The sequence below is a fragment of the Monodon monoceros genome, unplaced genomic scaffold (assembly GCF_005190385.1).
Source record: "Monodon monoceros isolate NGI ecotype Baffin Bay Population unplaced genomic scaffold, NGI_Narwhal_1 Super_Scaffold_7, whole genome shotgun sequence".
In the NCBI taxonomy this organism is placed as follows: Eukaryota; Metazoa; Chordata; class Mammalia; order Artiodactyla; family Monodontidae; genus Monodon; species Monodon monoceros.
The window spans coordinates 102929129-102947481 of record NW_021703784.1 but is presented as its reverse complement, the minus strand read 5'-3'; the positions used below and the strand labels follow the sequence as shown (position 1 = coordinate 102947481).

The 18353-nt window shown below is 43.8% G+C and overlaps 1 protein-coding gene and 1 pseudogene across 1 annotated transcript in view; one reads left to right on the top strand and one right to left on the bottom strand.

Moving 5' to 3' along the window:
• The window catches only part of TESMIN (testis expressed metallothionein like protein), a 37849-nt gene extending 20384 nt beyond the window's left edge, over positions 1-17465 (top strand). Inside the window, exons 7-10 of the mRNA XM_029209422.1 lie at positions 10146-10248; positions 13890-14027; positions 15315-15490; positions 17258-17465. Of these exons, the coding sequence (XP_029065255.1) occupies positions 10146-10248; positions 13890-14027; positions 15315-15490; positions 17258-17465 (625 nt within the window). The remainder of the gene's footprint in view (positions 1-10145; positions 10249-13889; positions 14028-15314; positions 15491-17257) is intronic.
• LOC114887207 lies at positions 11196-11603 on the bottom strand (annotated as a pseudogene).
• Positions 17466-18353: the final 888 nt, after the last annotated feature.

The following is an 18353-nucleotide window of genomic DNA, read 5'->3' as shown; positions in this document are numbered from 1 at the left end:
CACATAAGTAGTAGAAGGGAGTGGAAGTTTGGCTGGGGGCCAAGGTGTATACCCCGGCCCTAGACATGGGTTTTCGACCCTGTCTGACCCTCATTCTAACCCCAAGAGAGAGCAGGACTGTAAGTCTTATGACAAGGAGGACTGTGTCTTATTTACGACTGTATCACCAGTGTCTAGCAAGAGGTCGATGTCTACTGGGCCCTCAGTACGTATGGCTGAAGGTGAGCAGTGACTTTTGATGAACAGAAGTTTTAAATTTAATGTAGTCAAAATTATCACGTGTCTTTATTAGTTTTTTTACATGTCTTTATTATTATTGCCTTTTTGTGCCCTGTTTAAGAAATCTGTCCATATCCCAAGGTTACACAGATGTGTCATTAGACTATTTCTAAAAGTTTTAAAGGTTTGCTTTTTGTCATTGAGGCCTTATTGCACCTGAAATGGATTTTTCTGAGTGGCATTAGGTAGGAATCTAATTATTTTTTTCCATAGGTACAATTAATTTTCTAGCACCACTTATTGCAGAACCGTAATATGGTCCCCCACGAACTGCAGTGTGTTCCCTGTCAGCTGTCAAGGTCTGAAGTACACATGTGGGTGTGGTTCTGGGTTCTTAATCCTGCTCCTTGCATGGATCCCGCTTCTTAGTTGTAGTGATTCACCTGTGAATTTCCTCCACCTTTGTATTTAAACAGTCATCTTGCCTGCAGAGAAGGACCATGGTATCTTTCCTATCTCATCCTTTTCCTTGCCTTATAGTCTTAGCTCGGACCTCAGCGCGGTGACAAAGGGAAGTGCTGGTGCTGGCATCGCCTTGCTCCTGATTTTAATAGAAACACTTCTAAAATTCCCTTACCCTGCCCGAAATAAGATATTTGCTGGAGGTTTTTGAGAGACGCTCTGTAGTAGGTAGAAGACGTGCTTAGACACTCTTTCAAAGACTCTAAATGACAACCATTTCAGGGCTCTGGGACAGCTGATCAGTATCAGTGTCTCCACCTCCTTTATCAGCTGCTCTGCCATCCTCAGGTGAGTGGTTCGGTTCTGTGGGCTTAGAAGCCTGCCCCGGCTGCCACCCTCACATTTGCATTCCACCCACTGGGGAAGAAGAAGAGGAGAGCGAAGGCACACTCCTTACCTTCCAAGGCGTAACCAGAAACTGCCACAGTCATTTCCACTCGTACCCCTTTGGCCAGAACCTAGTCATGTGGTCAGACCATACCGGGTAGGAAGCTGGGAAGCGGAGTGGAAATTGAGCCGAGTTGACCACATGCTCAACCAGAGTTGCTGGCAAGGGGCAGAGTAAGGGGAGGCTGGGTCCTTCTCTGCCACATGCCCACTTCGAGCTAAGGAAGTGTCCTTCTATGCCTGGTTTCCTAAGAGGTTTTCTTTTTAAATTCTTATTATAAATGAGTGGTGATTTTATCAAAGCCTTTTTGCCTGCATTCATTGAAATGATCAGATTGTTTTCCTCTTTTAATCTTACAGTTTGATCTATTACAACATTTTCTAATGGTCATCCACCCTTGTAGACCAGGGATTAAACCCAATATGATCATGACGTACTAATGTTATCTTCTGTATGTACTGCAAGATTTAGTTTTCAATATGTTGCTTAGGATTTTTGTATCTTTTTCATGAGTGAGATAGATCTGTACTTTTCCTTTCTCATATTTTCTTTGGTTTTTGTTTTAGTGCTGAATTGCCTAATAAAATGCATTAGCAGTCTTGCCCATTCCCACTGGACTCTCTTCTTTTACTCTAGCCTCTGAAAAGGTTTGGGCAAAGTAGGACTTACTAGTTCTCTGAAGTTGGTTTAAACTTTGTGCGTAAAGCTTTCTGGGCTGGCGTCTTTGGTGGCTGGAGTGGAGGTATGAGATGGATTACTCATTCATTTTATTTAGTACTTATTGCTCTCTCTAAGTTTGTGTTTCTTTTTGAGTTCATTTTGTTATTTTATTTTTTCTTGAAAATTGTTGATTTCTTTAAATTTTCAAGTCTATTAATATATCCCTGTTCATATATTCTTTTATTATTTAAAAAATTATCTCTGTATCTGTAGTTATAGCCTTTAACTTTTTCTAATTTTAATTTCTGCTATTGTTTATTTGTACCTTTTCTCCTCCTCAGTCAGTCTCATGAGAGGTTTGTCTGTTTTGTCAGTCATTTCAGAGCACCAACTTTTGGTTTTATTGATTTTCTTGCTAGTCTTTCTTTTTTTTTTTTTTTACATCTTTGTTGGAGTATAATTGCTTTACAATGGTGTGTTAGTTTTTGCTTTACAACAAAATGAATCAGTTATACATATACATACGTTCCCATATCTCTTCCCTCTTGCGTCTCCCTCCCTCCCACCCCCACATCCCACCCCTCCAGGCGGTCAATTCTTGCTAGTCTTTCTGTTTCCTATTTCAGAAATACAGTGACTTTTACTCTTTACTATTTTCTCCCTCATACCTTTATTATTTTACTCTCTTGTTTTGCTAGCTTTTTGTGTTAAATGCTTATTTATTTCCAGTCTTTTTTGATTTTTGAGGAAATGCATGTAAAACTATAAATTGCCTGTAGGTACTGCTTTGCTACATCCTCCAAGAGTTATGTGCTACTTTCATAGTCATTCACTCAAAATATTTTGTAATTTTCATTATAATGTTCTCTTCACCTCATGACTTATTTAGGTGTACATTTCAAAGTATCCAGACATGTATGTATGCATATATGTGTATGTATATATATATATTTTAAGCAACATTTTTGTTGTTAATTTTTATGTTTAATTATAATGTGGTAAGATAATATGGTCTATATGATATCAATGCTTTGAAATTAATGAAGACTTCCTTATGACTTAATGTTTGATCGATTTTTAAAATATTCTATATTAACTTAAAAATGTATATTCTCTATTTGTTAGATACATTTACTATCCATTAGCTCCAGTTTGTTAATTTTGTTTTTTAAACCTGCTAAATGCTTATTAAATTTTGAGTGATTTATCTGTTTTTGATAAAAGTGCATTGAGACCTCTCACTGTGATTGTGAATTTGCTTATTTTTCCCTTATAATTCCATTTTGGTTTGTATATTTTGAGTCTATAGTGAAGGGTTATACAAATTCATGATTGTTATATCTTTTTTGTGAATTATTCCAACGACTGTTAAATATATCTCTGTAACCTACTGCTTTTTGCTTTATATTTGGTTTTTTTTTGGTTTCATATTAATGTTGCTATACCACATTTTCTTTGGTTAGTATTAGCAGGTTGTGCTCGTAACATCCCTTTATGTTCATACTTTCTGTGTGGTAGTTATGTTTTAGGTGTGTCTCCTGTAATCTAAATATAGTTGGCTTTTTAAAAAGCAAATCTAATAATCCATGTTTTAATAGACTTTAAAAATCCATTTGCATTCTTTGTCTCATTATTGGTATACGTGGAATTATTTGTACCACCTTTTTTTGAAGGCTTTTTTTTTAACATGTTTATTGGAGTGTAAATGCTTTACAAGGGTGTGTTAGTTTCTGCTTTATAACGAAGTGAATCAGCTGCACATATACATATATCCGCATATCTCCTCCCTCTTGCGTCTCCCTCTGAAGTCTTAAAATTTATTTATTGAAGTTCTTTTCTTTCCCCAGTAAAATGGCAACATTTCACGCATGCTCTCTGCACCTTTTGCTTTTTAAAATCGTGGTAAAATATGCAAAACATGAAATTTACCATTTTAACCATTTTTAAATGTATAATTCAGTGACATTAATTACAGTCACGATGCTGTGCAACCATCATTATCCGTTTCCAGAACCTTTTCATCATCCCAAGTAGAAACTCTGTACACATCACGTAGCTTTCCATGACCCCCTTGCCCCAACCCCTGGTAACCTCTGTTCTACTTCCTGTCTCTTAGTTTTCATATTCCAGGCACCTCATGTAAGTGGTTTCATACAGTATTTGTCCTTTTGAGTCTGGCTTCTTTCACTAGCATGATGTTTTCAGGGTTCATCCATGTTGCAGCATGTATCAGTACTTTATTTTTTTTCAGGCTGAATAATATTCCAGTGTATGTACAGACCACGCGTGTTTATCCATTCATCTGTTGATGGACACTTGGGTTGTTTCTGCCTTTTGACTGTTGTGAATAATGCTGCCTATGAACATGGGTGTGCAGGTATCTGCTTGAGTCCCTGCTTTCATTTCTTTTAGGTGTATACCTAGAAGTGGAATTGCTAGATTATATGGTAATTCTATGTTTAACTTTTTCAGGAAACACCTTACGGGTTTTCACAGTGACTGCACCATTTTACATTCCCACCAGAAATACACAATACCACTTTTGTGTTTTCTGATTACCGCTTTTTCTTTGCTTCTTTTTGCCTGATACATGTTTTAGGAAATTAGCCCTGACGGCAAAGTGGAGGAAGTTGAAAGTTAGGAGGCTATCACAACAGTATAGACAAAAGATGATGATGACCTGAACTAGGGCAGAGATGGTAGCAATGAAGAAAAAATCCACAGATTTAAGAGACATTTCAAACATACGCATTGTAGCAGTTTTTCCACTCATCATTTATTCATTCCACAAAGTATTTTTGAATGCCTGTGATTTCAGGAATAGGGAAGACAGAAATGAGCAAGAGGGTTATGGTCCCTGCCCTCTCAGCACTCACAGTCTAGTGGGGGAGACAGACACGGATAGAACAATCACACACGTGGAGGTCATGGTGGAGAGGAGCAGCAATGGGCAGAGGGTGACGGGGGGAGCTGACCAGGTATGACAGCCAGGAAAGCTTCCCAGAGGACAAGGGGGGTGTTGGATGAGGGGGCAGAGGTAGACTGAAAGTGGGTTGATAAGAGTGTCCTAGGCAGAGGAAGCAGCAGGTGCCAAGGCCCTGTGGCAAGAGAGAGAGGGTACACGGTTCTCGGAACAGGAAGGAGGCCAGTGCCACTTGTGTAGTATTGTTCATTATTCCAAAATATATAAGATAATCTGAATGTTCAGTATAAGGGGAATTATTAACTAAATTATGATGCCACTATAGAATGGGGTATTGTTCAGTCATTAAAATGGCATGTAAATCTATTTACATGTAATATTAACACTCATAACATTATATTGATAAGTAATGAAAGCAAGCTGTCACATTGATTACTGACATTGTTACATAATAAAAGCACATTGAAACAGGGTATAGAATATGATCTTTTTTTTAATATATTATATGTAACCAAACAACATGTATTTATTTTAATATGTATAGTTTTACAGAAAAACTCTGAAATGTATTTGCCAAACGATCATCTCTAGGAGTGGGATTCTGGGTGATTGTAATTTTTCCTTTTTGCTTATTTACATTTTTAAAAACTACAACAAATGTGATTTACTTGTATCAAGAATAAAATTAGCAAAGACATTTCTGAGCCAGAATCAGTAGACTTGGTTAACCCCTTGGATGTGAGAAAAGAGAGAAAGGTAATCGTCAGAAATGACTCAGGGGTCATGTTACTGGGTGGATGGACACCATGAATGCAGAGAGAGACTACAGAGTGAGCACAGTGAGGGCTGAAGGTGAAGGTGAGGAGTTAAGGTGTGGACACCCTGAGTTGGAGGTGGAAATGTCTGATAGGGTGGAAATGTCTGATAGGAAGTGGGGAATGTGGTTCTGGAGCATAATTGTGTCACACACTGCTGAGAGGTAAATGCAGTGAAGAGGTCCTTGCCTTTCTGGTTAAGGAGGTTGTTTGAGAGTTAGGGGGATGGAGAAGATGGTCCGAGCGCAGTAGGTTAAAGAAAGAATAGGAGATGAGGAAGGATAAGCAGCAAGCGTAGAGACCCTCTCTTGATGTTTGGGGAAGAAGAAAATGAGTGTTCGGTGATACACAGCTACAAATCTTCAACATAAAGTTTTAAAAAGTAGAGGGGACAGCATTAATAAATAAAAGCACCCAGCAAGGTGTGGGTGCAAGAAAAGAAATATGCCTAGCTTGGACCTTGGTGAGTAAGCGTAGTTTGACTAGGTATAAAATTCTAGATTGTCAGTTTTTCTCTCGGTGCTTCGAAGGTATTCTACTGTTTTCCGCTATTTCTAACATGAAGTGAGTGGTTAGTCTAGGTAATGTCTTTTCTTCTGGTCTTTTTACAATTTTGTCTTCAATTTTTCTTTTTCTTTGCCTTTTTGGGGTTCATTAGTTTTCTGAAATCTGAGGATCCGCAACTTTCAACAGTTCTGGAAAACTCAGAGATATCCTCACTCCAAATATACCTGTCTTCCATTTTCTCTTTTCTGTCCTTCTGTAATGCGAATCAGACATACGTGAGCCCCTCTAACTAGCAACAATTTCTTTTAATCTCTCTTCCATATTTTTAACTTTTTTGTCTTTTTATGCTGAATCTGGATCTAATTTCTTTATCTTTCAGTTTATCCTTTCTGACTTTTCATTTAGTTATTATTTTTATCCAGCTCACATGCACATAAAGAGCCAAATAGTTATACAAGGCTTACGACAAAAAAAAATGTAGTTCCCTGGCAATTGTTCCTTATTTTCTGATCCCCAGGAACTTTTAGCCCTTAACCAAATCTTTTAATATTTGCCTCCATAAATCTAAATAACGTGCTTGTGTTGCTACTTCTTGGCTTTTCAGTTTGGGCATGATCTCTTATATTTGTGCCATGAAAGATGTGGATTTAGCTCTCTTCCCTCTTGCTACTCACACGTAACCCCCCTCCCAACACACACATGTCCTGTTCCCAGACATCAGATGTACTTGGTTGGATCAGTAGTATTTATTTTTTATGACTATGAAAACACTACTCACTGCTGAGCCTTGATTAATTTTCTTCCTGCACTTCTTTACCTTTCCCCTTGAGTCAGTACGCAGTTTTCTAAGGCACCTAACACTAACTTAACCCTTAACTCTCCTCCGCTTGTGTAACTGTTCTCTCAACGTGCTCCAACACACTAGGTACTCAGTGAGTTGGTCTGGAGGAAGCCTTTCCTGCAGCCGTCACTGCCCTGCTCTTGAGTGGTTGGTTTCCAGGCCTGCTGCACGGTTCTCTTGGACCCTCCCTCCAGCATCAGGCCCAGGGTTTCCTTTGCTTCTTCCTCAGGTTTGAGCCCCTGGCTCCTGGATTCCATTATCTTCCTCATTTGATTCACCGCATCATTTTGGTGCAGCACGTCCTCCAGTAGCTTCCCGAGCAAGAGTGATGGGAGAGAATGTTTTCAGACCGTATGTGTCTAAAGATGTCGTAGTCTGTCCTCTCACTGACATGATCATTTTGGATGGACAATGGGATTTCCACCTTCAACTAGTGGAATTTTCCTTTAAAAATTTGAAGGCTTTGCTGCATTTTCTTCTAGATTCCAGTATTGCTATGAACTTTTTTCTTGCCCTTGGTATGAAACCTATTTTATTCTTTCTAGAACCTTGTGGGAGCTTCTCTTTGCGCCCCGTGCTCTGAAATTTGGTGAGAGGTGTCTTGTTCTGGCCATTTGGCAGTCCCTTTCACTCTGGGAACCCATGCCCCTTAGCGCTGGGAAATGTTCTTGACTTACTTTCTCCCCTTCATTCTTAAAATTCTGTCTTTCTGGAACCCTTATTTTTTACATAAGTGTTGGACCCTCTGATGCTCCTCTACATTCGTCTTTCTCTATTGTTTTCTACTTTTTTGTATGTGTGTTCTGTTTTCTTATCTTCTGTTAAGTTTTTCATCCCTGTGATTACTTTTTTATTTTACATAATGTATTTTTTGTACTCTGAGTGTTTTTTAGCATCGTGTTCTTGTTTCCTGGATACAATAACTTTTCTTAATCTTTCCAAGGCTATTGATACCCCCTTGTCCCCCGCCCCCTTTTCTTTTCCCTTCAGGGTCTGTTTCTTTAGGCCTCTGTCTTTCATATCGGATGAGTCCCTAAAATGTCTGCAGGTCTTTGCCTGCCACTCTGCTCATGGTTAAGAACAAGGCAGAAGGGAGGGGGCTCTTGGTACGTTGGTGGGAGCTTGCTGCCTGTGGCTCCACCGTAGGGTGATCTTACCAAGCCACTTATCGGGGAATCTCAATGTCAGACTCTCTGTATTTTCTCTTGGGCTAGTGGGTCCTCAGAGAAGGCCTTTCCAATCTCCTGCTAGAATTCTAAGGGCTGAGTAGAAAAACCTGGGGGTCTCAGATTCACCTTTCCCCCCTTTTGTTCTTTAGAATACCCCAGTCCTCAATTGTTTTACCCCAGAGAGTAATTTCAGTCTCTTGCCATGGTGGTGGAGGAGCAGTCAGGTACTGGAAGGGAAGGAGCCTGGGGACCCCCTACCTCCTAAATAGAATTTCAGCCACCTTCACCCCACTTCAGAGCAGCCTGGTACCTACCACCCATTCGTGCCTTCAGAGCTGCTTCTCCACTCTCTCTTGCTAGCTCAGGTTTCAGTGTTCTTGAATCTGCTGTCCATTAACTCTCTCCCCTCTGTTTTCCAGCCTCCGAATCTTCTGTAATTGTCTCCGCTCCCTTCTGTCCATCCTAGTGGTCAGGAAAAACTCTCACATTTTCCCCTTGTTCTCTGCCTGTGTCTCAGACAGTGCTGTGTCTCCACGCTCTCCTTCTGTGAAGTAGATTTGTGGGGAGGTGGCCTTTCAAGGATTCACACTTTATATGGGTTTTTTTTGATCCAACCCCCACCTTCTGTAGCTCAGACTTTGTCTCCTGTCTCCTGCAGGAGTGGCCCATTTGATCCCTAGGACCTGCAGAGGGCCCAGGACAACACTTGGCAGCTACAGAACTCACCTGTCTGGCTTCACAGTTCCTTATCTTTTCACATCTGACAATCTCCTTTACTCTCCTCTTGGTTTGACATGCATTTTGACACATTATTTAAAAATATTAAAATAATAAATGTTAAAAAAATAATAATAATGTTAAAAGAATTGTGTTCAGGAACTCTGTAACAGGAAGGTTTCTGCAAACATCTAGTCCACCATATAGCCAGACGCAGAGGCCCTCCTGCATTCGTTCAGCACTCTGCCAGAGGCACCTGCTATGCGGGAAGCACGCCAGGCCTTCCCTCAGCAACCCTGCGAGCCCGGGAGGTCAGGTGCCAGGGCTTCCTGCCTCCAGACGCTGACTGATAACCTGGATCAGATAACATGGGGAGCCAGTAGCAGAGCTGATGTTAGACCTGCATTTGAAGCTCTTTTCCATGAATCATGCTCTCGGAAGAGAACGCTGTGGGTCTTCTCTAGTCACAAGCTGAGGCCGTGGAGTGGCTGATGAGCCTCCCAAAGGCTCTCGAGGGCGCAGGTTACAAGCAGGATATTTTACATGAATTTTTACAGGAGTTGAGGAAAGTGTCTTGCCCCCGCCCATACTGAAAAGGTGTAAACCTCAGGCCTATTAGGGCCTCTGTCGCACAGCACAAGAGCAGGCTCCTACGAGAGCATGTAAAGCGGTTCACAGTCATAAACGCTGAGAGGTCTTCAAGGGAAACGCAGCAGAGAAGGTGCTCGGCACTGCCCTTGAACTGCCGGGCACTGCCCGTCTGACTCCAGGATCCCAGGGGCAGGTGCTGGAACAGGGTCTACTCAGCACGCTGTCCTGTGGACTCTGCTCGTGGACGACATGTATTATCACAGTGTGACAGCAGCCGTGTCACACCCGTGTTTCTGACCCAGTCATGCCTCCTTTCTCCACCACTGACGTGGAATGAAAGTGACACAAAGCCTGGGCCAGGGTCCGCCTCTAGGTCCCTTGGTTTTTTCTCGTAGGCGGGGCCTGGCCGAGAGGCGAGCTCACTTTCAGCCGGGTTGGGATGGTTGGTGGGAAAGTGGCCCTCTGCTCACCAGCTTACGGTGTTCCTGGGAGAAGGGCGGCGGGCATTAGGGGCAGGAGACAGTGGACGCCAGCGGACACTGCCCAGGAAATTGTTTACTCTGCACATGCCTATTTTATGAAACCAATGATTTTTAACGAGTCTCTCTCTCCTGTGTTGGTCACTGGAAAGCATCATCCCAGTGGATCTAATTTTCACATAAAGAGGAGAATCGCGTAACTAAAAGTTGTGTTGACTTGGCGTGTGACCAGCTCTCTCCCTGTAGGTGTGTGCACGCTTGTTTTTAACTACTCGCAGCGGTGCCTTTGACACACTGTGTTGTTTTATTCACAGGTACTGTGATTGCTTTGCAAGCGGGGACTTTTGCAACAACTGCAATTGTAATAATTGTTGCAACAATTTACATCATGAAATGGAGCGGTTTGAGGCCATTAAGGTAACAAATTTCCATTAAATACGCACATTCTGAAAGCATTTAAAAGTGCATGGGATATTCACAAAAACGATCTCCTCAGATTTCTAATTTCAGTATTGGGAAAACCCGAAGTGTTGAAGAGTATACATTAAATAGGACTCTATGCCTGAAGGTGGCGGTATTGACCATGACCAGGGGCTGTTGTGAGAGTGGCAGCTGGAGAAAGACCTTTATTCTCCACCAGCATGGGAGGGCTTCATGGGGGCAGCAGGGTCCCAGAAGGGTCTGGTTTAAGAGCATGGAAGTATCCACATTGTCTTTTTTTTTTTTTTAACCACTTTATTGAAATACAGTTGACCTGTAAAAAGCTGTACATTTAATGTATACAACTCAGTGAGTTCGGGGTTAAGTATACACACATGAAATCACAACCATGAAGGCCATAAACATATCCACCACCTCCCAAAGCTGCCTCCTAACCTTAGCAGAAAGTCAGCCCTCTGCTTGGAACAAAGTGGGTACCCAAGAACAAATTTAAGTGTGTTCAGTAAAGATAAAAGGCTGCTCAAGTCACTGGAAGCAGCAACTGAAAAGGACAACTCAGGTTGTCACACAGTGATCAGATACAATGCCTAACAGTTACAATGAATAGAAAAACTCACTTAAATGCAGTTCGGTAGACAGTCTTTTGGGGAGGGGATAAAGTCTTCCGTACAGAAAAGCCTGTGAGTACATTTGATCCATTTCCTTGGAAACTGGCAATACCTTCTACTTCCATTGGCATCAGGGACTCTGCCTTATTTTGGCTAGATCTTTCCCAATTCTGTCTTCAAAAGAGTTAGTTACTAAAAGATACCTAACCATCACTTTTTTCAGGTGACTGAAGGAAGTGGGAACATTAGTGTTCATAACAAAATAGTCATTGCACTTCCACATTTTTAGAGGGCACCCCTTCCCAGAATAGCTACTCAGCGGTGTGAGAAGGGCTCTTTTTCATCCAGCTTTGGCCAAGAGATATTACCTGCGGGAGCCACAAAATACTCCTTCACACCTCGGTGGGAGTTTTGTAGTTCTTCAGCACAGTTGCCTTCTACCACATTGTCGGATCTCAGGTACAGACATCTGTCCTCCAGAACTGACTCTTTAGGCTCCACCCGGTCCGTGTCCACGGCGCGGAGCCGGTCGGCGAAGGCGATGGCTCTCTCCAGCCGTGCCACGGCCTCTTGGCTGCCGAAGTCCACAAGCGCTAGCCGCTCCAGGTGCTCGATCAACTCGGCCGTGACCCGGCGGCTTCCCTGAGGATCGGCCTTGGAGGTGAAGCCCCGGCACCCGCCCGCCAACGCCCGAAGGCCCAGACACACGGCCCGCGTCCCCATTTCTCTCCTTCTCGGCCTCCGTAGAGCGTCCTCCTCCACGTTGTCTTGATTTGAGGTTTAGAAATTTGGATTGTGTTATGCAGCAGATAAGCCTGAGTTCAAAGAGTGTAGCCTGAAAAGGCGGAGATGGTCCACTGTGTGAAGAAAGTTGGGTGAAAGCTCTCGGCCATCGTTACTTAGACTGATTTTTATTCTCCTTGGCTTCCCGGTGAAGGGAGAATCTAGGGGCAGACAGCACCTTGGAGAGCCCCGCAGGCCACCTGCTAAAGGCTAAATGCATTAGAGGCAGTTTTCATCCCTTCCCGTGGGCACAAAAGATTACCAGAGAAGGGAGCACAGCCCACCTGCTCGGGCCACGTCTTGGTGCCCTCTCACCTACCCAGGGAAACTGAGGGGCATCCCCTGTGGACTTGAGGCTCTCCTACTGTGCCATGGTTGGTCTGTTTATTTTTTCTAAAATACTTTAACTTGCCTCTTGAATTATAGATAAATCAGTTGAAAATATCAATTTTGATACAGGCAGATCCACAGTTTCAATTGCATCTAAGCTTCAGTATAGTAGCCTTTTCTTCAGGGGTAAAGGATACTGTCTGCAATTAAAAGTATAAAAACTTCTATTTGAAAAGTGTTGGGGGACTTCCCTGGTGGCGCAGTGGTTAAGAATCCACCTGCTAATGCAGGGAACACGGGTTCGAGCCCTGGTCCGGGAAGATCCCACATGCCACGGAACAACTCAGCCCACGCACCACAACTACTGAGCCTGCGCTCTAGAGCCCACAAGCCACAGCTACTGAAGCCCATGTGCCTAGAGCCTGTGCTCTGCAACAAGGGAAAGCCCATGCACAACAATGAAGACCCAATGCAGCCAAACATAAATAAATAAATTTATTTAAAAAAAAAGTGTTGGAATTCTCATGCGTTGCTGGTAGGGATGTAAATTGGTACCAGCACTTTGGAAAATTGTTTGGCAATAGTTACTAAAGCTAAACCTTTGTGTGTGCTGTGATCCAGCAGTTCATTCCTAAAGACAGAGCCCCTAGAAATGAGTGTACATGTCTACCAGAGGCTTGTACAAAAATGTTCACAGCAGTTTTATTCATAATAGCCCCAAACTGGAAACAATCCGTGTGCTCAGTGGTAGAATGGATAGATCTGTCGGGGTGTATCATCTAATGGGTGACACACATCAATGAAAAACAAAGACCCACAGCTCTGTGCCACAGCCCAGAGAATCTCACACGGTGCTGATGAAAGAAGCCAGATGGAAAAGAATACACACCAAATGGTTCCACTTAGATGTAGTTCCAGAACAGGCAAAATTAAAGCAATCCCAGTCAGAATAGAGGTTCCCTCAGGGGTGTGTTAATGGGGAGGAGTCATGAGGGACCTCGGCATGGGTGGGCTGGACTGTCCTCTGACCTGGTCTGGGTGGGGGTCGCACGGGGCTCACACATGCTCAGATTCATCACGGTCCACCATCCCTCGTGCTGCAGTAAAAAGTAAAAGCACACAAACACAGCAGCCTCACTGCAAAGGCCCTTCTGCAGCCATGGGGACCTCCAGGGCTCTGGTGCCGACCGGATACCCACTGCTCACCTGTGAGGGGAGAGGGAGGACGGGGGCTGCCGCTGTGCCTTCCACGTTGCTCCAGCACAGCTTTATAAAGAGCACGGCCTCACCTTGTCATTGAAAATAGTCTAGATAGGTAGCAGACAGGTAGAAGAGTCAAACAAACAAAGCACGATAAAAAGCCGAGCGTGATGTATGAGAAAGGCACCTGGTGGTTGAGAACCGGGGCTGGATGTGAGCACAGGGACTGGAACCGGATTCCATCACTTGGTCGCTGTCATCTGACCTCTCAGTGCCTCAGTTTCTTCATCCGGCAGACAGCAAGAACAGCGGTAGTGTTCCTCCACAAGGTTGCTGTGAGGATTAAATGAGAGAACGCGTATAAATCACACAGAAAGTGGAACACAGTGCACATTTAGCAAATGTGAGCTGGTATCAGAGTACCGTGGTCCCAACTATCTCAGGAAAAGAAGTACAAGAGATGCAGGAAGGAAATGTGTCCACATGGACACAATGATTTTCATCACATCTTTACTGTCCATAAATTTTCTACCTTTAAGTGTTCAAATGAATTAAAATGAAATGGGGGGGTGACGCACTTCCTCAACGATGTGAGATGAGGCACACTGCTCGTCGGGCAAGCCAGGTACTTTGCACTGAACATTATTTCTAAGTAATAAAATATATCCTGATGGAGTTTTGCATTTTCTGTCTTAGGCATGTCTTGATAGAAATCCGGAAGCTTTCCAACAAAAAATTGGGAAAGGACAATTGGGAGACGTTAAGCCTCGACACAACAAAGGATGTAATTGCAAGAGGTCAGGCTGCCTTAAGAATTACTGTGAATGCTTTGAGGTCAGTCAGCAATTCCTAAGTATTATTTTTAAAAACCAGCTAAATATATGGCCTAAGTAACTTTGTGGTTAAAAAATCTTCAGTTTAAAGGGAGAAATATAATTTAATTTCTTCCTTCCAGGGCTTCTAAAAGGGCACCCATCAATCTACCTTAATTTCTCAAATGTGAATTACACCTTATGAATCAAGTAAATGAGCTCAGGCCTCCTTTGGGAGCATGTTGTCTCCCCCGAGCCCGCCCTGAGTGTCCAGCAGAGGGTGCCCAGTGCCAGGGCCTTGCCCGCCCTGCAGCGGCTCATCAGGGGCTGGAGCTACCCTCAGTGGCCAGCATCTGGTGGCTCCCAGAGGTGGGCCTTTTCCTTGCTGAGCAGGGCGGAGACGCTCTGGGTGGGGTAGTCGGGGCAGCCTTGTCCTCAGGTGAGTATTCACCTGGGTGCTCTGAGCAGGCAGCTCCCAAGCAGCTCGTCTGGCTGCCGAGACACAGTGTGTCAGCCCAGTTTCCTCTGCTGGGCAGTGGCCCATGCAAAGTGCTGATGTCCTGTAGTGTCTGGCATTACAACAGACTAGCAATCTCGAAAAACCTCCTATTCAAAACACCCAGAGGTGCAGAACAAAACACACCCCATTAGATGCATGTCTGAGCTGGAAAGGACAGAGGGAGACCCCCAGGGGCTGAAACTAAGAGGAAACTGGAAACCAGAGTATCACAGGGCCAGCCTTCTGACTGCCCCCAGGCCGGGCCTGAGCAAGGGGTTGGTCCCCATCCCTGAGTGTCACGCAACTGTGTGACAAGAAACAAAGTCCACCCACAAGGAAGCAGGAAGGGCCTCCCCCTAGAATGCCCACCGCAGGCCCGGCCTCGGGTGGGTTTCATGTTCTACCCACTTGCACGTTCTCTGCAACAGCAGAGCCAGCACGACACCCTCGGTGCTGAAGGAGAAGGGTGGTCGGGCTGGAGTGCTATAACCGGCTGAGGCAGGCTTCGATTAGAACAAGGGTCAGATGGAGCCTTCGCTGTGCTCCGCTGGACGAGGGAGAGACCCCACTCTCTGCTCGGGGCTCACACCCACACCCGCCCACCGGCCCTCGGGGGCCCCTCCCCACCTCTCTTCACATCACAGTCACCTGCCCCTCTTCACTTCTGCCTTTCTTTGGTATGAAAATTGCAGATGACATACGTGCGTGCACACACAGATATAAACAGTTATTTAAGATCCAAATAGAATTTGTTGGTTTTTGATGAATGGTAGGACAACCTAATTTTATTGAAGCATTTTACATTACCAGGCCAAAATTATGTGTTCTTCTATTTGCAAATGCATCGATTGCAAAAATTATGAAGAAAGCCCAGAACGAAAAACACTAATGAACATGCCAAACTATATGGAAATCGGAGGTTTTGAAGGCGGCCATCATTTGTCAACAACTAAATTTTCAGGACTACCAAAATTCAGAAAAGATAGGTAGGTACTCTGAACTAACCCTCCTAATAGGGGAATTCAAGGTTATTTTGAGAGGAGAGTTGGAAATTCCCTGGCAGTCCAGTGGTTAGAGCTCCGTGCTTTCACTGCCGGGGCCCGGTTTCAATCCCTGGCCGGGGAACTAAGATCCCCCCCATAAGCCGTGTAGCGTGGCCAAAAAAAAGATAAAATTTGAGAGGAGAGTTAAAACAGTTTACACACTGGAAAGAAAGCGTGTGTGTCTGTAGGTGGGGGACAAGAGATGGGGAAGGAAGATGCCAGTTTCTTTCTCTGTCTTGACCAACCCTAGATCACACACTGTTACCTCAGAGGGGCGCCTGCTGTCGAATCCGCTTGGTCCTATTTGTCCTCTTAGCTCGACCTTTTTGTCCTGACCGTCTGAGTTACCCCTGGTTTTGTACAAGAGCAGAAGGTCCCTACAGGACCTCAGGAGGCAACGGCATGATCTCTAGGCAGCAAACACCCGAACCACTCTTTACCACAGGAAGTGACGGCAGAGAGATGTTCTCGGTGTGTGCTGTATTCCTTACTAAAGTGATTATGGAATCCACTTTAGTTGGATATCTTCCCATTTAATTATTTTGAGGTCATATTATACTCCTAGCAGGTCTCAAAGATTGAGTAATAATTTTATTATATATTGGACTAGATTCATCCATTTAAAAAAGTTTCTTTGAGTTCTCTGTGATGGGTCATGTCATGATAAAGTACTGGATATCGTTAATTAATTGATAACATGTAGAAAAGCCAAGTTCATGCTTATTTGGTTAGAGACATCAGAAATACTCATCACTGTGACCTGCAGAGGTCGTCATTGGTAAAAATGTACTGAAACATGGCTGCATCTTCTGTGAAATTATATGTGAAAACATTGCCTGACGTGGGGATGTCGTGTGTCTGATGGAATAGGGGATATTCCATCGGATAGGGGCTCCATACGTTGGAGTCTGGTCTCAAAATGTTAAGACTCTTGACCTGAGGACAGCCCTGTTCTTTCATCTTCAACAAAAGTCATTGTGTATTGCCTTTATAGAGAGATTTTAACCAATCCCAACGTCTATATTTTCATAATCCAACACTTTTTAATACTTTATAGTTTTCCTAAATTTTTTCAGTTTGAGCATGACTTGGGCAACTATCTAGCTAAGCCACAGTTGCCCCTTGAGCCCAGTGGGGAGAGTGGCCGGTCCCGTACAACAGAACCTCTTCAGGGATCCAGGGGGCATTCCGAGGCAAGGCCATGCTGACAGCACGCCCCCTAGGAGGCGAGTCCTCAGAGCCATTGTGCGTCTGTAGCGCAAGTGCCCCTGGGAGGAGGGGCCGGTGCCCTGGGTAGCTGTCCTACTGCCGCTTTCCTCAGGTAGACTTGTGCACAGAGCTTAGAGCAAGGCTGCATGGCTTGTCTTAGCTAAGATTCCTGCTGCTTCGACCGCTGCCCAGCCCATGGGCTTGATACTGCAGCCCAGGTCTCTGGGCTCCTTAGTGGATCTCAGTTTGAGAAAATTTAGGATCTGCCGTGAGAGGGATGTCTAGGAGCTGACAGATTCACTTGACCTCTGTATTCTTCTTCTAAGAGCAATCCTTTATATCATGACAGGTAATATAGCTTCCAGTGTTAGGAAGACAACATTAGATTTTACCGGTGACATTCTTTACAATGCTTTGACAAACATGTCTCCTTGAATACGAAAGGTATTTAAAAACAGTGGAGTGATTGAACGTGGCCTTTAACTGGTCTGCTTCTGACAGGCAGTCATCCTCATGCATCTCCTGGGAGGTGGTGGAAGCCACGTGCGCCTGCCTGCTGGCTCAGGGCGAAGAGGCCGAGAAGGAGCACTGCTCTGAGGGCTTGGCAGAGCAGATGATCTTAGAGGAGTTCGGGAGATGCTTGTCGCAGATTCTCCATATTGAGTTTAAATCCAAAGGGTTGAAAATTGAGTCAAGTACAACGTGGTGAAATGTGCATGCATGTAGATTTTGTCTCCATATTCTGAAGGAAAACTCGTTTAGAAAAGTTGTTTTAAGGACCATGAGGCCAGGTCTACACCAACAGCTTCATCATTAAAATCAAGCTTTCCCTCTGCATCAGGGTGCCAAGGGGTTACTCAGAGTCTCTGAGGGATTTGGCGATTAAAACCCTCCCTCTGTTTTTGAGGAGGTGCATGACATAACTGCTGTTGTCTGGACCCGAGGAGAGAGCATGTGTTCCTGTGATCCCGGGAGAATTGTCTGCACTAACACTGAGTCATGGAGGGTGGAAGCAGGCCCTGGAGAGAAGTAAAAGTCCCTTCCTATTGACTTCACCCTCTCCCGGGAATTTCTTCCTCTGGCGGGCTCTCTGCATAAAAAGCCATAATGATTTTCCCCTAAATTGTTTAGAAACAAATTCTCCAGATAGGCTGCTAAGATACAACTTAAAATCTGTAGAGAACTACTGAATACCTTGGAGAATTTCTGAGTGTAGATGTTTCCCCAGAGTCACAGGAATTACCAGTCTCCTCTAGGGCCACAGTGAAATGCAGACAGCAGGGTTGGTTTGGTCAGTAGCATTTTGAGTTGTGGGACTGAAAATTATCTAGTTTCTTATGTGTTTCCATTTAAATTGTGGAAAAGCTCTATTATCCAATTAACTTCTCCATAATTATTGTTATAATATTATTATTGTTTGTAAAGTAACTAGTTTGCAGAAATCAGCAGGTAAGATAAGTTATTAAGTTGACTCTCTTTTGGTTCTATTGTAAAAGCAAAGAGGAATAAAAATTTGACATGTCTTCCATTGTTGTAATTAACTTAATAGTGGAAGAATATATTTGTTATGTTTCTGTGTTCATTAATAGTATTGGCC